This window comes from Lacerta agilis, chromosome 1, assembly GCF_009819535.1.
Source record: "Lacerta agilis isolate rLacAgi1 chromosome 1, rLacAgi1.pri, whole genome shotgun sequence".
Classification (NCBI taxonomy): domain Eukaryota; kingdom Metazoa; phylum Chordata; class Lepidosauria; order Squamata; family Lacertidae; genus Lacerta; species Lacerta agilis.
In genome coordinates this window covers 69,710,605-69,733,999 of record NC_046312.1, presented here as the reverse complement: position 1 = coordinate 69,733,999, position 23,395 = coordinate 69,710,605, and the positions used below count along the sequence as shown (strand labels likewise).

Here is a 23,395-nt window from a genome sequence, read left to right as displayed (position 1 = left end):
TTAGGATTTCTTAAATTGCATTTCATATTATATAATCTTTTTTAAAAAGATTATGCACATTCTCCATTTGCTGAAATGAATTGATCAAAATTGACCTTTGTAATTTCATCTCTCAAGCAAACTCTTAAAATGCATTATAAAGAAAAAGTCTGTATTACTTAAAAGGAAGTTATAATTAATTTTGAGATAAAAGTAAGATTTAGATGAGAACTTGGTAGTGCTCCTTGACATTTTGCATTGTTATATTAATAAGCTCTTGTGGGGGGGGGGAGGTTTGGTATTTGGCTGGGAAAAAGGATGTCAGAAGTTGCAACCAAGTTAAACAGTATATTAGTGTTCATCTGAAGGATAAAATGGCATGGCTTTACAGGTTATTAAGCAGCTTATTTCTCCTTATTTATTGTATTGATTTTTAAATTTTGCTGCTTCTGAAAAGTGTCATGCAAATTAATATAAATATTAAACAATAAAACATTCCAGAAATTCATATTTAAATCAAACTGTTACAAATCCATATCAAACTGGAATAGAAATCCAAATGCCTGTCTGGAGAGATTTTTTAAAATTTCATTTCTACACCTGCACATATAAAGAGATGAGGGCTTACTCGCTAACAACAGCCAAAAATAAGTAATAAAGCTTCTCTCATCTTGATTTCTGAGTTTCATTCATTTTAGTGGTTTGAACCCCAAACAGAATGTACACATCAGGGTTTTATCACATCCTTACCTACTGTCCTCCCATTGCCCCGTGAAAGACTGTGGTTGCAGTCCACAGACCCTCTGGAACAGTGTACAGTGAGGTACAGGTGGCTATTGCTTGAGGGGCAGGGTCGGTGAAAATTAATGCTTCCTGCATACAAAGCAGAAGTTACATCCATTTACACACGGATCTCTGCATTCCCAGTGGATGTCTGTTTTCCAGAAACTCACACTTTGTCTCTTTCAGCCATACAGTACATACATCATAGAACTTACAATCTACCTAACTGCCCAGCACTGAGAAAAAGTGTTTTACTTGCCGTCTGTCTTTAATACCTTCATTGTAGCACAATTCCATACTGGATAATGACATTATCCAGAATATTGTACAACTAGCAGAGAGCATAAGTGAGCAAAAGGTATTAAGTTAAGACAGAGCTTCTTACCTGATTTTTAAAATTGTTTGTTATAGATAAATTCCATGCGTCAATCATCTTGTAGGTTGGGTTATCTATTTCTATTCTTGATTTGTGCATGATAGGATAAGCACAATGTTAAAGATGCTAACCACAATGCTATTTCCTTCCCCCCCCCCCCACACACACATGAGAAGAACAGACTTGACAATCAGGATCAGCATTGTGTGTGCGTTAGTCTGTAGCAGGGGTAGCAACACCAGTGGTTACTGCTGCCCTTGAGTTAGACTTTACTGTCAGGACCATTGTCTCTTCTTGCAAAAATGATGTAAGAGCTCTCATTTTCAACTACAGTGGTACCTCGGGTTACATATGCTTCAGGTTACATACGCTTCAGGTGACAAACTCCGCTAACCCAGAAATAACGCTTCAGGTTAAGAACTTTGCTTCAGGATAAGAACAGAAATTGTGCTCTGGCGGCATGGTGGCAGCAGGAGGCCCCATTAGCTAAAGTGGTGCTTCAGGTTAAGAACAGTTTCAGGTTGAGAACGGACCTCCGGAACGAATTAAGTACTTAACCAGAGGTATCACTGTACGCTGTTTTGTAGCCAAAGCAACCATATACAACATTTGATTTAAAGCAAAATAAATGGAAAAATATGTTATGTGCTTATGTAACTATTGTTCATATTTTTGCCATTCCTTCACCATCTTCCTGGTCTTCATTGCTTATTAGGAGAAAGCCCAAATGCAAAAAGATTTATGGAGAATAGAAGATGTTACGGCTGGCCTAAGTGCAAACAAATCCAACTATAAAGTCATCATAGAGTCTATAAAGAATCCAGGTAAGTAAAATGCACACATTTTAATGCATACATTAAAAGCTATATCTCCTTATCCAAATATCCAGATCTATGCTTGAATTAAATTTGGCAGCCACATTTGTTTCTTTCAGGAGTTGCATCTATTATTTTAGGACAATGATATCTGCATCACAGAGGAATCTCCTTGGTTCACTTCTAATTCTGCATAATGATGGGAGGTTATCCAACATTATTGCATTCAAATTGGCTGCTTATCAGTCAATCAATCAATTTATTTATTGCATTAGCCATATGGCCATAGCACATAGTAAAAAACTAGGCAGTGGCCTGGCGTGTTTATACTAAGAATACTACAGATACAGTTAAAACATTAAATGTAAAATCGTGCTGGATAATACAGATAAAATAGAGAACAATAGCAGGGCATGTTGATAGTGTCCATGTCAGGAAGATACATAGGACTAAGGCTAAGGCAAGTTTGCCGAAAAGGTGGTCCTGAATTTCAGGGCCTGTATTGTATAGATGGCCACTCCATGTGAAATCAAGGGGTTGGCATCCGCCAGTAAGTATTTCATGCGGCATCGTCCCTGGCGATAGTCGGCGGGATTAGAGGGAAAAGCCTGGGACTTATTGAGGCATATAGTGGGCAGTAGAGGAAAAAGTGAATAAAGTCCTCTATCTTTCCTTTGTTGCATGGGCAGAGTCGAAGGTCCAGAGGAGTATTGGAAAATACACCCTGTAAGAATGCTGTGGGGATGGCATGAAATCGAGCTAGTGTAAAGGCCCTTCTTAGCACAGGATTTATCAGATCACTCAAATAGTGGGCCAGAGATCTAACTACCTTCACGGAGGGGAACCAAGTGGAGAGTCTGGCCACAGTAGATAGTTCTTGATCAAGGGCAACGTCCCTAGCAAGAATCCAGTCGCGAGCTGCTTATCATTCTTAACTTTTCTAACAAAAGCATATCCCACCTTGCACTGCTGGCAACTTTTCTTGCACCTCATTAGCATTACCATTCAGGGCCTGCTGAAATCAGTCAGGTTCATACATAGAAGAGTATGTCTTTTTATATTTCCAAAAGTAGTTCAATAAACATTAAGGTGCTGTGTCTAAATATTATATTTAGGTTCATATTGTGCATGTGGATTCCTCAGTGTTTCTGACCTACATCTGTGTGCATTATGTCTTCCTCTTTGCAGAGAGAAAAACAGTGCCTTCATTTTCAAAACCTCTAGTGCCTTCATTATCGTCTACTCTCATGTCAGGGGACAGCAAACTTTCTACTCAGCAAAGCTCACCATCTAGTCCTGTCAAGCCCTCTTTAGAAGTCAGACTTCTTCCGCAGCCTTATACGCAACCTAGAATGTTCTCGCCATCCCAGCAAATGAAAAAAGTTGAGCCTCCAGTTCAGTCACCTGTAAAATTAACGCCAAATGTTGTAAGTGTCATAACTACAGTATCATGTAATTAGTGCTTTTTTCTGGGAGAATGCAGGAGTACGCATACCCCTAAACATTTTGTTAATCTTTGTACTTTTGTCCATTTACTGAATTTATTTTTCCCGATTTGAACTATAAAATGGTGATTTCCTTGAGTAAAAATGAGAGTACCCCTAAACAATTTTTTAGAAAAAAAGCACTGGCTAAAAGTATCTGGGAATGGGTTTTCTTTGTGTATACAACATACAGTAATGAAGCCTGATACCAGACAGCATTTTATTCTGACTCTCTTTACTTCACTTTTGCAATGCTCTTAATTGAGATGTAATGCTGTGACTTGCTGGCGCTGCTTAAGAAAGACAGGAAACAGGACTGAAAAATACCCAAAACACATTCTTGAAGCTGTGTTAAGGCCATTAAGTTTGAATTAATGCACATTATTTTCTTGGATTTAAACAAAAGAAATGTCAGTTTTACCATTTTCTACCTGTTGAAATGGCTGAACACCGCAGGCTAAAGGAAATGTTTGCTTCTTGATATTGTGTCAGGAAGATGAAGCGCCACCAAGACCTCCTCTTCCACAGTTGTACAGCCCTGATGACCACCCACCAGCCGTCCCACCTCTTCCCAGGGAAGCCACTGTCATCAGGCACACCTCAGTGCGGGGCCTGAAACGCCAGTCAGATGAAAGGAAACGAGACCGTGAACTAGGGCAGTATGTCAATGGAGATTATAGGGTAAGCACGCAGGCCCTGGTTTTCCAAATGTAGTTGTATTGCTTTATAAAGTATGTTTCCTCAAATATAATAGAAAATTCTTTCCAGTAGCACCTTAGAGACCAACTGAGTTTGTTCTTGGTATTTCCTCAAATATGACCATTGTGAAACATAATATGATGACTTCAAGGGGACAGTATACAACTCCAACAAAATTATGAAAATGTGTCCTATAGTTTTGCAATCTGATTTAATCAAGTGTTCATCTGTACAGGTAGAACTCCGCTCATATGTGAGTGAACCTGAACTGGAAACAATAAGCAGTGATCTGAGCCAACCTTCTGCTGGTTTTCTAGGTACTGACAGTAGATACCAAACATTACCTAGCAGAGGTAAGTTAAGAGATTCACCAATACATATAAATATAGATTCAAAGCTGTTTAGTTCCATTTGATACATGGGTGTTGATACATGGGTGTGTTAAAACTCTACATGATTCTTAAAGGGATAGAAGGATCCTATCCAGTCCTATACTAAGTGCTTAAGCTTTCATTGTATCCCTTTCCCTGGCAGACTAACCCACCTAATTGAGACTGTGTTATCCCAGAAGCAGAGCTTTTAGTGACTCACACCAGAGATCAATGAACGGTTCAGTTAAAAGAATCTACATAGCTTGAGTCTGAAGCCACACCTATCCATCAGCAATAATGTTATCACCAATATTTACTTGTAGGTTCTCTGGGAGCTAAATGCTCTAAATAGATCTATTTAAAAAGAAAATCGGGTGTTTCATATTTGAGCTCTATAAAGACTGTTGTATGGATACTATCTAGACCCAGTGATTTGTTAGTTTTTAATTTGTCAATACACTGCTGTGTCATCCATACACTGATAAATCCCCAGCTTTGCCTGTCTAGCTGGCCCTTTGTATGGGACAGATAGCATTGCATTTCAGAAAAAGTTGCCTTGTCTTTCAACCTCCTACCTAGCAACCTAAATTTAGCTTCTGGGACCTCATAGCTGAATTTCTTGTTCCATTTCAGACATCTCTTTCTTGAAATTTGCTATTAGCTTTGAGCATATAGCCTGTTCACAAATCAGGACAGCCAGATCCTTTTACATGTAGTTAATAGGACATACCTGGATAGAAAGAAAAATATTTTTTTAAAAAATAGATTTAGAAAGCACTGAGTACATTTCTTCCTAAATACAATTTTGCTTTAAATGCACTTTTTTTCTTTGTAAAGGATTATCTGGATCAACTTCCAGACTGCATCAGTCATCAACAGCTTCATCATATGCAACATTTCGAAGAGATGGTTCCAAGGTAATTTTGCACATGTCTTTATGGATACCAAATCTAATCAACAGAGGTGCTTTTTGCTTTAATATATAACAAGTTCAGCCACAATATAAGACAGGAGGGGTTATATAATTCTGTTCAGTTGTCAGATTTGTTAGGTGCTTGCAGTAACTATAAACCCTAAGCTTGCAGCATAGGGGCGTATTTACTTTCGAGAGAAAGGTTACAACGCATTCCACCATATTCTTCCTCCCTAATGTTTTTCTTGTAGCAGTTTTGCAAATTATACATCTGAAAAATGTATGGGAAACTGACAGCTTTTTTGTTTCCATTGAAAGAAGAAAAGGATTGGTCACTGTCTTTAGTCTTTTATAGTGACATACTCTAAATAGAATTGTTCCAGAGTATGTGCATTACAGTTTGGAAATAAAAAGGGAAATCCAGTACAGTGTATGGTCTAGCAGGTGCATCTACTATTATAATAGAGGGGAGGCAAATTTTGCTGGTGCCTCTGTCCTCTCCCCTTTTTTAAAAAAATAGCAGACACCTCTGATGGATCAGAAGCCATTCTGTATGTAGAACAGGAGCTTTGGATTTCATCCCTAGGATACAGCTTTAAAAGTATTAAATATCACACGCTGTTGTGTGTCACTGTTAACAGGATAGACCGAAGAGTGCCTTGGAACGTTTATACTCCGGAGATCACCAAAGAGGCAAGATGAGTGCCGAGGAACAACTAGAAAGAATGAAACGACATCAAAAGGCATTAGTTCGTGAACGCAAAAGAACTCTTGGTCAAGGAGAAAGACAGTCTGTCTCATCACGATCATTCGTCCGGCCTGTTTCTGCAGACATAGGCTCAGTATGTTAGACATGCCTTAAGAGGACTAGACTAAAAATATGATCTGTAGCTTCTCTAGTAAGCACTTTTATTTGAAAGTGCATTACACTTGTATTATTTAATTATAGTGCTATATCAGTTTCTGAAGTGCAAATAACAGAATATGGCTTTTAACTCTAAATAGTCACAGCTTAATGTAGCAGGTGCAGAAGTAACTTGGCATAAGAAAAGTCTAGCAATGAAAGAATTTTGTGGAAATGGATTCATATATGGATATTGGGTTGGTCTTGGCTTATCCCCCCTATTGCAGGGGTAGGGAATCTGAGGATCTCTAGATATTGTTGAACTTCCAGCCAGCATGGTCAGTGGTTAGGAATTATGGTATTCCAGCAACATTTGGAGTGCTACAGCTTTCCCACCTCATCTTATTGGCTTAAGCTATGCTATGAAAACAATAAGTTTGCATTTTTTTCTGATTGAAGCATAAAAGAATGAGCCCTGTAGATGTAGGTAGTACATTAAAGAAACTATATTGCAAGTTTAGTAGACCATAGTAGCTATGGTTCTGTCAAATAAAGATTTTTTTAAAGAAAGCATAGGATTTGACAAATTTTATATATTAACTATAAAGTGTAGAAGCTAATTTAACAGATGTTTATACAGCTGCTAATGTTCATTTATAAATTATTATTCAGATTCCTAGAATAGTTTAGCAAGTATCTGCATTCAGTTAGCAAAAATTAAATTATTTCAATGGTTAAAAGTTGGATTAAATATAAACGCAGGGTGATTCATTTTGGGTGGTTAACCACAGCATTTCTTACTGGTTCAGTCATTTCTATTTTACATAACAAATCTTAAGTACTTTTACAAAGAAGTATATCCCATTATAATTAATAAGTTTTACTTCCAAGGAATGGGCATGATCTAAGAGTGATGTGCACAGGACAGAATTTCATGAAGAGCAAAGTTTCATTTACCATTTCTACAACAGCAGTTTTCATTGCCAAAGAATGAGGCTCTTTAAAAAAACGAATAGCTTATCTCTTTGGTTATGGTAACTATCTGGGACAGAAACAGTGAGCAAAGTTTTTTTTTTTACGGCATGTGCTGGTTTTGCTTATGTGTGCACTGCATTTTGGGATTGCAACCATCCTGCTTAGGATCCGGGTGCCAGGCTGCTGCCTTAAACATGTTTACATGGAAATAATCTCCACTAAACTAAATGGGATTTACTTTCAGTATTTGGCCTCAGTCCAATGCACAGTTAAAAGTACAGAGCGCCTGTTGAAATTTTGTGTTTTTAGCATTCATTTGCATTTTCTAAGCATTGCTCAGAATACTTCTTTCTCTGGAATGTGTCCGTTGTGAATGTTGATGTAAAAAAAAGGCAGAAAAGAGGCATAAATGAAAGTAATACACCACCCAATGTAGATTTTAAATATAAATTTATGGATGTGGGACATACAAAACCTTGCTGAAGTGTCACTTCTGAAAATAATGTTAGGTTGTGGCCAATGTGTTTAGGATTATGATAAATTTCAGATGGGTAACTGTACTTGTCTGTTGCAGCAAAACAAATTTATTGCAGCTCGATTTGTGGCCCAGATGCATGAAGTGGTAGTCTAAGAACCAGATTATTTTATCTGTTAAATAAGTAAATGCACTTAATATGGTTGATTTGAGTTTTTTAAACTGCAGCTGCTTGGGTGGGAGAGATCAAGACAGTAATGGCCACAGTCCCAGCATGCCAAAGTCCTCATTCTGAAGACACACACATACTGTGACTGCTATTTAATAACAAAAGTCAGAGAAGTTAAGTGCATTCATAAATTTAGAATATTGGCACATCAAACCAAATTCTGGCTTGTTCCTGGCTGCATCTTATAGTTAGCAAGGATAGATAAGCCCCGTTTCAGAAAGTCCAGGTTCAGTTGACATGCAAAGCCTAACCTTGGCTTAGCTCAGTGCCTGGGAGAAAAATGGTCAGGGAGTAGCAAAGCAGCTGCAAGTTCCTGTCTGGGAATCCATGTGCTCAAGCAGTCCAATACTTTGGCCTACCATGATGTGCAAACCAGGCCATTATCTAGTTTGGCCCTTAGAAGTTAAGTATAACAGTGCTTTTTCTGGGGGTACTCAAGGGTATGCAGTACTGATACTACCCCCCATGTTAAAAGTGTGGCACTTACTGTAACAACTTCATGGTGAGTACTGGCACCATTCTTTATTATTTTAATTTATAAAGGCACTGGGTATATAGATCCTGATTGCAGCTGAGGAAGGAGGATCAAAGTGAGTCCGAAAGGTCAAACAATGCAAGAGATAATGGTAGGTGAATTACAGTGTTATGCATAGCACAAATGGAAAAAAAGATCCAATGAAAATAAGATCCAATCAGTGTAGGTGTGACCCTCCCCTGATTAGCAGCCACTGGAACCCTTACTTTCCATAGCGAGCTAGCCATTTCCATGATTTCTGGAGTGTCACATTTGCTAATGAATTCACATATAGTGGCTTTGTATTGGAGTGTCACGTTGAAATCTTTTTCTTGGATTTCAAGTCCTAGAAGGTTAAAATGCTCTTCCACTGGTTTTTGTGACTATTTTAAATGTCTGATTTCTCTCCATATATTCTTGAGCATAGAGACTAGCCTGATTAATTTTTTAATGGCATTTAGATGTGAGTGAACAAGCTTTTGATGTCAGGCTGACATCGTTTGGTCTAACATAATGTTGCTCTCAGCTAATACTTCTATAATTCATTGATAAGAATTTCCCTTAAAGATATACAGTGGTACCTCAGGTTACAAACACCTCGGATTGCAAACACTTCGGGTTACAGACTCCGCTAACCCGGAAGTGGTACCTCGGGTTAAGAACTTTACCTCAGGATGAGAACAGAAATCGTGCGGCGGCAGCAGGAGGCCCCATTAGCTAAAGTGGTACCTCAGGTTAAGAACCGTTTCAGGTTAACCCGAGGTACTACTTTCGGGTTAGCAGAGTCTGTAACCCAAAGTGTTTGTAACCCGAGGTGTTTGTAACCCGAGGTACCACTGTATTCTGTATTCACTTGTGCTCTGCATAATACTGTAACACTGCTACAGGTGTAGCCTTTGGCCCCACTTTGTAAAAACAAACAATATCTTAATTTTTCTCTCTATATTTAAGGTGGACACTGGCCTATGAAAGCTTACATCACTATGAATTTGTTATTTTTTAAGGTGTCATAGGAATCTGTTGCTTAGGATAATGATTTGATTATAACACTGAGAGATTTACACAATCACAGTAACATTAATTCTTTGCATTGCCTTCTCCTCTTGGTACACTAGAACTATGTAATGCTCATCACCTGCCTAATTCATTGCACAAGGTCTCTTGCTTCTAGAGTTGCCACTCACATCATACATAATGGCTTTTATGTTTGTTTCTAATTATTTAAAACAATTTTTCTAACTAGACCACTCAGTTTCTGCCAGGCTTAATTGCATTTTAGTAGCTTTTTGTTAAATTCCTACTGAGTTTTTCATTTTTGTTACGGGCTTTGCCCTTTAACCTTTTTTGTTCCCATTTTAAATAGTTGCTTAGTAGCACTAATTTGCAATCCATTTATGATTCATTACTTTACTAAATACACATTTGGACTCTTAAAGGGACCTGGTGCATTCACATTTATATATTTGCAGTCACACTTTAATTGAGTAACAGTATATATCTTTTAGGAAAGGTAAAGCCCTGCCATATTCATGTTTTAAGTAGCAGGTTTTAAATCTTTTTAAAAAATGTATAGCTATTGCACACATACTTATTTCAAATGCAAACATTTCATAACTTTTTAACAAGTTAAACAAATAACTTTACATATTTGCATGCCATATTGGTCTGTGTTCTTGCTGTAAAATATACAAATGGCACAGTAGGGCCAAGAAGAAAATGTTTCATAGAGATCTCTTCCTTGTATGCCCAAACTGCTCCAGTGCACAAAAAGTAACATTTGATAGCACAATTTACAGCAGGACACTAATTTAGCAGCCAAATGGTAAACAATGGAATATGTAATTATTGTGCACAGTTTATAACATTGCATACATTGTATGTGTAAATCTACTTTTAATACAATGCACTGATATTTTTTTAAAAGATCACTTTTTAAATGTAGTATGACATTTAAAATGTTGAGCAGAATATATGGATTTGTCATTTAATTTTGATGTAAAAGACTCCGTATCAACACCAATAAACATACTTCCTAATACTGAATTCACGTTTTTCTTCAAGTATAAAATTAATTCGAAATTAATATTGTGTTTCTATTATACATATTCTGGCAATCAGGCCTGGTTTGAATATTGAGATGTCTGGTTATGGTGCATTTTAATGGTGAAGAAGATTCTCCTTTCTCCTCTTCAACAGTTTTAAAGGCTCCAAATTTTGCTTGAGAAGCAGCTGCCTTTAAATTAAGCAATATTTATCCTATTCCTGATACAAATACCTGATATGTTCTGAGTGAAAATCAAGAGCTTGTGCATGAATGATTGCCCCACCCACTGAACTCCCCCCCCCAAACCCACTATGGACTATATATAGATCCAGTGTCCCCTTGGTGAACTGAAGGGCTTCTGTTCATGCAAGGGATTAAGATCTAGCAGGTGCTTTCACTGAAGAAAGGGATGGGAGCCATTTTTGTTGATCCCCCTTTCCCTGGGCAACTTCCCACACTGTTCCAGAAGCAATGGCAGGGGGAAGTAGGAATCAGCAAAAACTACTCTCCTCACTTCTTCCAGCTGTCACTGGAACTCTTGACTCAGCATGAGGTTGGATCCCATGTCTTACAAAGTGTAAATGCAAATATGCTGCTGTAATGTCCTTTCTTTGTTGAACCTATGTCTTTGAGGGGAGATTAATCCCTTAAGCACACTGGGAGAAAACAGAAATGTTCCTTTGTGAGTTGAGGTAATGGGTGAGAACATAAACCATCCAATTAGGCTTGTGAGCCAGAGGGCTGCTTGGTTTCTGCAAAGACTAAGGGAGGGTTAATTTTATTTTTCCTCGGAACAGCAGGGACAATTGCATTATCATTAGCTGCATTATCAAAAGCTATCTGCCACGTAGCATGCTGGGAAGACAGTTTGAGTAATGCAGGTCCAAAGGTCCACAGCCCCAGTAGATGTGTGGGTCTCTGGATTGTAGCCAATGGATCAAAATTACATATTACTGTAATTAGAGAGGAAAATACAGATACCATATTTTCACATTTGCATTCCCCAAAAGTAGGTATTCCATTCAAGCCTTACATTTTGTAACAGTAAAAACTTGGTTGTTTTGTGGGCAGTTGTATGAGTAGAGTATGCTAGCTCTAGGGCAGTTTAATGAGGTGCACTGAACTATTCTTATATGAAACATATTACGTATTTTAGAGGTACTTAAAACATTTTCAGGTGTCCAGTTAAACCAGGGTGGTCCAACTGAAGGTCTTTTCTCGCAGCTCTCAGCAACATTTGACTCCCTCCCGACCTCCCACTGCCTTCCCAAATGGGAGGAGGTGTGAGGATTCTGCAGGGTCCTAGAGTCCTCCTCCCCAAAACCTAGTTAGCACATTCCCAGCTTTGAGAAGGAGGTGGGAGGGTCCTAGGAACCAGCTAGAGCCTCACACCTCCTTCCCAAGGCCCAGGGCCTCGGTTAGCTGGCTTTGGGAAGGCAGTGTGAGGGCTGGTGGTGGGACATCAAATTTTGACCTTGTTCTCCCCCGCACACGACAAAGCAATGTGTGACCTGCAGTTTCTGTGTTGAGGTATTCTTGTGGCCCGCTTGGTATGAATAGTTGGGCTGCCCTGAGATAAATAGTAGGATTATTTTCTTTGCAATTTAGAAGAGCATGCATTCAGTGCTTTTGAAGACTGTAAACTGATCAGAATACATAGTGTTCAATGTTCTGTCGTTGTAAAAAGTACTCCAAATGGATTTTTAACGAATATGGAGTGTTCGTAAGAATTAACGGATCTAATATATAAACATGGTTTATTATAGTGGACAGTTTTCAAAACAGTGGAATTTATGGAGCACATCTGCAAAGCAAACACATTACTAGAAAGTTGTGTCTTGAAAACATTGTTTTGGCTTATCATTTGTGCAGATTGTTTAACAGAATAACAACATGTATTTTCCCCTAGATGGTGAACCTACATGGGGTACTCACTCTCTTAAGCCAGCAATTAGCTATATCATCTCTCAAAACAGGACCAATTTTTTTTTAAAAGGCAATACCATCAGAAACAAAACCATACTTTTTGATCCTAAACACTTGTACATGGAAATAGGCTTTATTGTATGAACTAGCTCAGCTCAGATTTTTCCTTCTGATCATAGCCTCTTATTAATTCCAAAGAATACTTCCTTTTCCATTTTATTTTTAGTCCATTTAGTTCTTTGTCCTGCTTTCCCCATGCAACCCCTGTCTGTGCCACTTGAATGTGGCTCCTGACTGGGAAAGTCAGATCTAACCCTGGTCTATTGACAGCTTTTTTGTGAGATTTTATTGCCATCTGCTGGCTGAACAGGATGAGTACCTCATCAAGGACAGCCATCAAGCGAGCACCCAGAAGCAAATGTTATGGTAAGTCCTAGCTTCCCCTTGCATCAATCCAGAATCTGAGGTAGTGGGAGTGAATATTTCTACATGGTGTTTTAGTTGGAATGGTAAAACTTGTAATTGTTTCCTATCTGTTAATAGTGGAAGCGGGAACAAGAATTTGACTTGCAGCTACTGGAAAGAGCTGTACGCCCAGAACACAAAGAGGAAAATAACTGGCTAAGAGTTGAACCCGTGTTGGTGACAGAAGCAGACCTAGAACCTCAAGATTATAATTTGGATATTAACAGAGAGGTAAGGCTCATTGTCTGTTTTCGTATTGCTATATGCAGTATAAAGTGGGGTAAATATTAACGACCAGAAAGGCAGCTTTAAGTAATGAAGTCTACAATGCAGAAATGTGTTATGTTTTTAGAAAAAAGGGAGATAATGGTCTGCGCACATCACATTCAACCATATTTAAAATACTATGGTTTACTGTGAACGAGCAGCGTGCTGGCACACACTGCTGAAATCATGAGTGCTTCACTTTCCTCCATGCTGCCAGGGAACAAGCCGTCATCTAGTTTGTGTCATCTGAACCTGTTTCTCACCAAACAAACCACGAGCAGAAGCCAAGTTTCTTGGCTCGCCACTCCTCTAGGGTTGCCATATTTCAAAAAGTGAAATTCCGGACCCAAAAGTTGTGTCCGGACTAAAAAGCTTTTTTTTCGTTTATCCCTTGTCTTAAAATAAAGTCAAATAGAATTCCTATGCTTTCTCATTACCTATCAAGCACAGTGTCTATGAAATGGTGATCTATGAGAAAATGGTATTAGAGATTAAGATTTCATTGTGTTCTCCCCAAAAGGTAACAAATAATCCCCATGGCTAATGGAAAAGCAAGAGGGTATTAACGTTTTTATGCATATATTTGAAAAGCTGTAGAGCCATCTGGTGGCCCAATGAAGTATATTACGCTGTCACTGAAATATGAAGGAACAGGGAGGAAAATCTACTGAATGCAAGATCAGTTTAAAAGCAATAAAATCTTTAAATGACTTTAAGAATTCTGTTATTTTTATTTTCTTATATATATCACCCATTTGTTTAATTTTCTGTGTGGTTTACAGCTTTAAAAATACATGATTCTCTCTCTCTCTCTCTCTCTCTCTGTGTGTGTGTGTGTGTGTGTGTGTGTCTTCGTCAGTGTGACACACAAGCACACAAACATATACACACACTGCAGATAATGTTTGTATTTAATTCTGGTTTTCTAACATACTGCTAGACTTTGTTGTAGTTTGTATCAGCAATTCAACATTGGAATTACTGTTTTTATCAAAACATTGTTTTTTTTGGGGGGGGGGATTGGTCCACAAGTATATTATGTTACAATTCTCATAAGGAAGTGTTAAAATTCTTGTTTTGCCCTGCTTTTTTCCTTTTGTTGATTTCAACAGTTTTGTTTCAGTTGATTGTAGTATTCTATATAAGCTACATTAATCACTTATGATTCTCTCTCCCTGCCACCACCAGTTGTCAAAACCTGAAAAGGTTGCAATTCCAGAGCGATACGTTGACCTGGAACCTGAAGAACCTCTTACTCCAGAAGAATTAGCAGCAAGGCACCGTAAGGCAGAAAAAATAAAGAATATTCTTACAAAGTCAAGGTCAGATTCTTATAAACATATTACTCCCATTCGTTTTTAACATTAGAAATGGGGGGGGGGGGAACCTACTGCTTCAGTCTTGGTAGAGTTATATGCATTTGATCATAGTACAGAAACTTATAGAAATATATTAGTACTACAATTAATACTAATTGTACTTTTTGCATTGAATCAAGTGTGGTATGTGAGGTGGGGAGTAGTGCTGCTTGCCAAGCAGAGCTAGAGTGTGGGGTACCAGGTTCGCAGCAAGTTCAGATGCCCTCTCCCCACTGCCGCTACCAAAATGGTGCTCTCCTGCCCTCCCCACCACTCCAGTTCTGGCAGGCAGCAACACCACCATAGTTGGAACAGCAATGCAGCAACACCACCCACAGCACTACTGCATGTAATGAATATGGTGAATCATCATCATCATCATTTTATTTGTATGCCACCTTTCCATAGTTAAAACAATGCTTAAGGCGGCTTACAACATGACAAGATTTACATAATTACCAACATAACAAAAGTCATAAGCAATAAATAAAACACATCAAAAAATACACAACCAAGTGGGAAACACTTTCCACATAAATCATAAAATCTAAAACTAAGAATATAGTATTAATATCAATCACAATTTAAAATGGCATAGATAAAAATGAAAAACAATTTCAAAAACAAAAACTGGGGCCCCTCTGCCCAGCAGCAGCAGCGGCAGCAGTCGTTTATGGAGCCTGTCAGGCCCCGCCCCAAGCCAGGTGGAGAGAAGCAGGGCAGGGCTTTATTCTCTTTTCCTATTCTCTCTGTATACTCTTATTTACAGCCTGAACACACAGCCCAGTCCTGCTTTCACTGACACAAGAAATGGCAAGTGCTGCTGCAACTTAAATCAGCTTGTTCTGACCTTGCTATTGAGCAAAGACATGTAGCTCAGCTGCCTCGCTTTCCCACCACTGAACGTAGCATAGCATAGCCTCTTCTTCTGCCACATGGAGGTACAGCAGCATCAAGGGCTGTTGGAACCCTGGGAGTGGAGGCGAAAGCTGTACCACTACAGGGGAGGATTTCCATTGCTTCAGATATGATGGGATCACTGGTTAAGAACAGCAGCTCCTAGGATCAGGCCATTAAAACTCAAACAACACATTTAAGTAGTCGGGTTCTCAGCTTGATTTATTTACAAATATATATAATACATTCAGTTCACTATCTTGCTGAGGTTACCACTGCAGCCTCTTCTCCAAGTTGACAAGAGATAATATTAAAGAAAGAATTTATGTCAGCCCACATAGAGCTTAGACAAGAAGGCAGTTGGTAGAAGCTGACTTAAGACAGGTATTTAGGTGAACTGAGCCAACAGTTTGATGGTATAATTCAGCAGAATAAAAGATTAGACTGCTGTTGCTAAAGAGGAAGATTAAAGTCTCAACAGAATGAACATTCTAGTCAGGATACGTCCGAGGTTGAGATCTCCTACCTGAGTGATAACTTTTCCCTAGAGTATAGGAGGCTAGTGTTCATGGTCTTGAATTTCCTAGGAACAATGCCACTAACCTCAAGTAGGCTGATTCTATAACAGAGCCTTGTCTTGCTTTGACAATAAGAACAAGGGCATTCTCCTTATTTCAGCATTTTTGATTATAAAAATATATTCTGTTTTATATTAATTAAACAGGACAGATCAGAGAGGTCAAAGTAAGTAATGATGGATTAAAATGTAATAGTTAATTAATTAATTATCCTTCTCTTCATCCTAGAGGTTTTTTAAACTATTCTTTAACCCCTAAGTCTGAAGAGTTGCTGAGGAGAGATGACCTCCTTTTCCTGGCAGAGTTTCCTGTTCTGGGCTTCTCCCTGCAGCTTACACTGCAGCAAAATAGGCTAATGAATACTGCTATTGAACTGCTCATCTCCTTCCTGCATGTCCAGCCTGGAAGCAAGGCAAGGCTCAACCGCTATGATCCACCCTGGACATTGCTTTGCAATTCCCCATTGCCCCATGATGTTCTGAAGCATCTCACAACAGACATAAAATGGCCTCCAGTAGCACCCAGAGCCCAAAGATGCCAAGAGAACAGTGCAAGAACTGTGAATAGCAAACTGAAAGGGTTCCCTGGAGCGTCTCCTGTGTTTAAAATTTAAGTGTAGCCAGAGGTAGTGGTTTCCACAGACCGGTTTTTTTCCTAGGAAGCTAATGTCTCTCAATTGGTGGAAGCTAGAGAACACAGCTGAAACTTCATTGCAGCACATGAGGTGCAGGGTTGGAATGGGACAGCAAAGATTAATTACTACACTGAGACTCAATTTTTCAGGCAAAACAAAATAAAAAAGAACAGCAGCTCTATTCTCCTCCTCTAGAGGAAGCAACTCTCCAGCTCTACTTTCTGCTGAGCAGATGAGCTTTCTGTTTCAGCCCCATACCTTAGCTGTCCTGGCAGCACAGGGCTAGTTGATATACAGCCTTGAGAGTCAAATGTTTTGGCTCCCGAACGTTGAGTGTTCTGGTTTGCGAATGTTCTTTGGAACCTGAATGGCTGACGCGGGTTCCGCAGCCTACAATTGGCTGCAGGAGCTTCCTGCAGCCAATTGGAAGCTGCTCCTTGGTTTCCGAACATTTAGGAAGTCGAACGGACTTCCGGAACAGATTCCATTCGACTTAAGAGGTACGACTGTATTGTGCTTTTCCACTGGAATTTGGAGACTATTCAGCAACTAAGTATAACGTTTCAGCTCATGTCTGCACCATAGTTGCTAATAACCAGATGTTGGTTTTTCAGTCGAAATAACAATAGAACATGTTTCTCTGTATGTGCTAACAAGTCCTTTTATCAACTGAAATCAAATGATTTTCAAATGAAATCAAATGAAATTCAAACATGATCCAAAGACTACAGTCTACTGTTGAATTCCCAGCTTCAGGAATTTCATAATTGCATCATGATCCTGAGGACTTTGCCATTGTGGAAACGAGTGTGTTTGTGCATGTGACAGTTTTCTATTTTTCTACAATCAAGCAGTATACCAATGTTATTAAAGAAAGAAATAAAATGTGTGCATACATGTGTAGCATATGCCTTAAAGTTAATGTGGGTTTTTTGTATTTTGCCCTAGTATGCACAACCTCCAGCCTTCAGCTCAGGACAAACACAACTCTGCTAATTTAGATTCACAGTTGCAAGAGCAAGAACGCATCATTACCATATCATACGCACTGGCTTCTGAAGCCTCTCAGCGGAGCAAGGAGGTGGCAGGTATTGCTCAGTTATTTATAAAGCAATGGCTTTGACAATATGTTCTTTTAATCCTATGGCTGCAAACTTCTAAGGTTTTGTGTTCCTTCTGGACTGCAGTACATACCAGGAACAACAGCAAGGCCATATCTACCCTTTGGGGTATACCCAGGCAAGTGCTCTTTGAATGCACTCCAGTGTAGTTGTGAGACACTGGATTTATACCATGGACTCACCTGCACAACATAAATGGGTTGCTATCAGTGTTGAGCACAGTGTTACCGCAACTTGGAGCAATCAGAAGCAATGTCATGAGTGGGGAGATGCAATTACACGCCATATGTATATTTTTACTGGGAATCGCTCTACCATGGTTCCATATCTTCTAAAGCAGACATTGTTGTCTTAATACACGAAATTTTTCCACCTCTGATTTAGAACTGAAATGGCAAATATCAAGTTGTTAGGGACACTGTTTTTTAAATAGCCTGGAAACTTATTGCAAAAAGCTGGATAGAAGTTTGACGACTGGAAATTAAATTGCATTATTCAGCATTATGTCAAAGCAGCCCCTGTGTGTACAGCTGTGCTGGCGGGTTCTCTCTGTACTTGCCTGCACAATACAGCTTCGAAATGGATCAGACTGTGCTGAATGATTCGTTACTCAAGGGGTAAAATTCCATCTTTGTTTCCCATTCCCTGCAAGCCTATGTTTAACTGTTATATCTTGCACTCCATCTTCTCGTCTGTTTCTCTGCCCACATATATAGAATGCTCAAGTAGAAAAGGCATAAAAATAAAGTAGTGAATCTGGACTAACTTGTAGTACTGTTCCAAGATTTAAAATTGGTGAATGCATTTGATTTTTCAAATTATTATTGATATTTTGGTTGTTTTTATTTCTGTAGAACCTAGTATAGTAAAACCAAAAACTTTTATATTTGCACAATGTACATTAGACAAACAGCATGAGCCAGAAACAGCAGATGAAGATGTTATTGCTAATTACTTTTTCCTTGTAGCTCAGTGCTTCAGTACATTACTAATATAGCACGTTCTTCTCAGTTTGTCTAGCAGGGCCTGCAGCCTCCCCAGGTGGCTTTATGTTTTATTTACTGATTTCAGTTTCTATCCCATACTCAGGAAAAGTAACAACAATTTTGAATCACAACACAATAAAATTACTAAAATATAATATCCAGTTTTATTTGGTAATTCCTGTAAATATTGACTGACTAGTTGTTGTTGTTGTTTGTTTGTTTTTTTAAAAAAACCTTGCATGATTGCAAAGGGCCTGCTTTACATCAGCCATGAAAAGTCGAGGCACAAAAAAGCAATTCTGTAGATACTCAGGTTAAGATTTTGATGCGTCACTAGGGCAGGGGTTGCAAAACTGCAGGCTGCACCCAACCCACAAATCTCTTCTGGTGCCACCCCCTCTCCCCATGCCAAATTGAGCACATCTTCCTTCACTTACCATGCAGAAGCACTGCTTCCACATTTGACATAGTGTCACTGCAAGGTCTTAGAGCTCAGAAAACAGCTCCTCCCTAATTCAGTGCCAAGAGAGGAAAGAGAGAGAAAATATATTTTAAGGGGTGGGGGCAGTACTGAGCAATATTTCTACAGGTCAGGGGGTGGAGTTCCCTGTCCTCTTTTTGTGCAGGCAGAAAGCTTAAACAAACAAGTTGGGAGAATTTTTAGTCATTTTTAACATTGCAGGAACTGGCTTTTTTGTTGCAGAATTTGGCACACCTAGGCAAAGAATTTGTTTACTTCTCTGTGACCCTTCCCCTCTGCAGGGAGGTGGGACCGATTTGGATGGTCCGCCCACGCCACTTAATGAATCCAAATGGTTTGCAGAGAGTAATAGGGGATGTTTTATCCCATGCTCATCGCCTTTCAGCTGATTCCCTGGTGACCCACTGGAATGCGGAGTTAACCAGGGCTATCGACTGTCTGGCTCCAAAGCACCCTCTCTGATTGCATGCAGCCCGGACCATAGCTGTCAACTTTTCCCCTTTTAAAAGGGAAATTCCCTTATTCCGAATAGGATTCCTCACAAGAAAAGGGAAAGGTTGATAGCTATGGCCCGGTTGATAGCTATGGCATAAACAATAACAATATTATTATTATTATTATTATTATTATTATACAGTACTAAAAAGACCTAGCTGCACTGGCTGCTGACCCTGCTGTCTTGTATTCCAGCCCACATGTCTGTTATGTGTGAGTGTAAAATCACGGTGCCTAATTCCTTTGTATGATCCCTTCTAGCTCCGCAATTGACCTATCCATCTAAAGCACCCTCACCTTCTGTACCTCAGCCACCCCCCTTAAGCAATGGATTTCACTACACATTTGTCTAAGCATCTTGAAAGTAAGAACTAACTGCTCTTGGCTGCTTATTTTGTCATTAATTGTATGTTTTAACATTGTTGGTAGCTAACTTGATCTTTAAGTGTAAACGTAATCCTAATTAATGCATGCAGACTTTAGTGATCTAAAAGATTCCTGCCTCCTGCTATTAAAAATTGCCTTATGAAATATATATGAGCTCATGGAAATGTTCAGTAATTGCTGTGAGTTTGGGATTTTGATTGCCCCATCACCATGATGTAAAATTTAAAAGAGAAATGTGTAGATGTGGCATTTCATCAGCAACCTACTAAAGATTACACCTTAAAAAGGTATCTAATGCAGCACATGTGCTAAATGGCACAAATAATCCCTTCCTGTATTAAATGGGAAAATTACAACTGTATGAAACATACTGCTGGTGGGTTGGGTCTAGGAAAAAGCCTTCGTCAAATTACAGACTAACTAGCTAGAAAAAATTGGTTCTATGTTAAATGTTTTCTGTCATTTTCCTAACCTGTTGATTTCATAATTTTCCATATGAGAAATCTTTGCCATGAATTGAGGGATCTATTTTTGCCACAATTATAGCAATTATAGCAATTGTAATTATTCTATGAAAGGAAATTTCATTTCCCTCTGTATTCCCATTTCTCTACCATGGTGCAGTTTGACATATAACTCCTCTTTAACTCCACCTACAATATCACAATTTATAATTTTAAGGGTTCCTTCACTGGCAGGATCTAACTGTGAATATCTCACTCTGCAGATTGATAAGTATCTGTACAGAAAGTGTAAGATTTCAAAAGAACTTTGTGTTATAAGCACTATTTATAATTTTGGAGCTCTTTACTGTTAAATCTTAGGAAATCACCTGAAGAAGATATTAACAAGGGCCCAGAACTCAACTATTTACACTGTCACAGATCACTGTCCCAGACTTCTCAATTTCTTCTTTTAAAATGGTTTGTCCAAATGAGATAGACCGTACTTTAGGAGGGCAATCATAACTCACCTATTTGTCCAGGCCTGAGGAGGGTACTGTATTTTTCATTGTTGAGGCTGTTTAAATGCTTTTGTGATTAATATATTGTTCTATGACATTGGTTGCTCTGTGCTCCCATTTGGGAGGGAGGGCAGGATATTAAAAGAACAAATAAATCATTGTGACATTATTCAGGAATTCCTCAAGTTGCCATGGGAATGAGATGGGCATTCCCCCCCCCCCTTTAACATACTCTTAATCCTGATCACCAAAACCCACCATATTTAATCAAAATGGTTTTAAAGGTTTTATGGGCAATGTTCTTCACATAATATAGGCATATCTCAATGAGTGAAAGTGCCCAAAACAAGCCTTCAGCTTCACTGTTAATATTCTCTTTCCTTCTTCAAAGACTAAGAAACTTCAGTTTACAGGTGAAGCAAAACAATTAGTTTGAACGGGAAAAGTATTGATGTATTGATTGTATTCTCCATTGGCTAAGTAGTATCAAGGTATATTGTAAGCAGTCTGCTTATCTGACTGCATTTACAAACTTTCTGAATCATCTAGTGTTCATGAAACATCCATTAGCATGCTGTTAAAGGATATTGCTCCTTTTGTGGATGTGTGTGCTAAACCTGTTGGAATAATATCTAACTTCATTGTTTCTCTTCAAACTAGCCAAAGCAGTAAATGAACGCTGATCCCTGATATAAACCCGTAACAGACACCTGAAGAAGAGAGCAGCGAGGAGGAGGACTTCCCTACATTAGCTTTCTCTCCTGTTTATTTTTATTTGAACACACATTACAAATAATAACTGCACAGAAGAGTTTTGTACAAAAAAAGAACAATTGTTTATATAAACAGCACTTTTAATATACTATATTATATATTGACATTGTATATTGGCATTGGTTACAACCCTGCACAATCAACTGCATTCAATTCCTGTGATGTTAATAGGTCCTAATGCTTTAAAGTGCTGGATTGTGAGCCAATGTATTTTTAGAAACTATATATATAGTTTCATTTAAAAGTTTGGATGCATGCAATAAAGGAAGGTGGATGTTTTTAGCTTCTTTTTTTAAAAAGGAAGATTTTTGGAAGCACATAGCATTTAGGTAGGAATAATGAAATATTTTCCTATTTTTTCAGGGTTTATAATACATTTGTTACTACTGATTATCAGTCAGATAAAATTTTACTGAAATATTCAAAATTTCAATGGTTCTGGAATCCCATGCAAACAGCAAAAGGCAGGTACAAAACATTGCTAATAGTTGTATGTCACTGTCCTTTTATTACGTAGCTTAGTCCAAGCGAACATTGTCCAGTTACTATTTCAAATATATATTTTTCTCTTTAACTTAGGGTGTGGGCACTGAAATATTTTGAATGTGATCTGGTTTCCATCCCAATGCAGATGAAGCATCTGCGAACTACAGAGGATTATCGTAGAGGTCAATAGAATCTCTATTGCTACTCCCTACTTCCTTCCTTAAGAGCAAAAGCATGACTGGCCATTAAGAGGAATGTGAGATCTGGAGCACCTTTCACTCTTTTTGCCTAAACACCAGTTACTCATGCTCTGAGCTTGAGTAACTTGTGTCATGCAGAGAGGGAGAGCAGGAGGTATGCACAAAACCTCCAATTCCCTATAATAGCTTGTGCAAAGACAAGGAGAGGGAGTGAAGAGAAACTGGTCTTTTGAAGCTCTTTTCTGCACATGGGTGCTGCACCTGAGATGGGACTAGATCATCCATGGAAACTGAAATATGTAAAGTGAACAATGCAAATATTAATAGAATGTATAATTTTACATCTATATTCTTTTTAAATTAACGTTTTCAACAACAAAAAAGCAAAAAATGATTTGCTATCCATTGTTGTTAGCTTTGTATAGTAATTCAGCTGGTGCCCTCAGTTTTGCTAAAACTTTCAAGTATATTTTCTTGAGTCTTGGACAAAAGGCTGGCACAATTGGAGAAAGAGTTCATGAGAAGCTGGTGGTTTTTTACTTGAAAATATGTGTATGTGTGTATTCAAAAGTGTGTGCTTTGCAGCAGCCAATGCGCTGTTCATATTGAGTGAATTCAAAATGAATTCACACATAATTCAGTGCATTTGTCATATTTATTGCTACATTCTGCTATAGTGCACTCCTTTTATACAGAAGATATGCAAGAATGGTATCAAGTATTTTGTAATGATAGTGTAAGCCATTAGAACTGAAAGCAGGAGGCCGAGGCAGGCTACCTTTTATTCCCTGGGAGTGGACCTGGGGCAATCCGATGTTTCCGCAGGCCCACCCACAGGGAGGTGTCCACCTCACATGCCTGCCATTGATTGGCTG

The 23,395-nt window shown here is 38.6% G+C and overlaps 1 protein-coding gene across 13 annotated transcripts in view; it reads left to right on the top strand.

The window, feature by feature from the left end:
• Positions 1-22,861, top strand: part of PLEKHA7 (pleckstrin homology domain containing A7) — a 145,968-nt gene extending 123,107 nt beyond the window's left edge. For 2 of the 13 annotated variants that reach the window (XM_033153614.1, XM_033153649.1), the window contains 11 exons: positions 1,854-1,962; positions 3,142-3,380; positions 3,930-4,118; positions 4,372-4,489; positions 5,345-5,424; positions 6,062-6,262; positions 12,971-13,123; positions 14,348-14,481; positions 17,575-17,714; positions 19,971-20,073; positions 21,721-22,861. In XM_033153614.1, coding sequence (XP_033009505.1) covers positions 1,854-1,962; positions 3,142-3,380; positions 3,930-4,118; positions 4,372-4,489; positions 5,345-5,424; positions 6,062-6,262; positions 12,971-13,123; positions 14,348-14,481; positions 17,575-17,714; positions 19,971-20,062 — 1,455 coding nt within the window. In that variant the 3' untranslated portion in view covers positions 20,063-20,073; positions 21,721-22,861. Of the gene's footprint in view, positions 1-1,853; positions 1,963-3,141; positions 3,381-3,929; positions 4,119-4,371; positions 4,490-5,344; positions 5,425-6,061; positions 6,320-12,970; positions 13,124-14,347; positions 14,482-16,220; positions 16,644-17,574; positions 17,715-19,970; positions 20,074-21,720 lie in introns of those variants that run through there. The other 11 variants (XM_033153605.1, XM_033153677.1, XM_033153623.1 and 8 more) reach the window with 10 other exon arrangements.
• Positions 22,862-23,395: the final 534 nt, after the last annotated feature.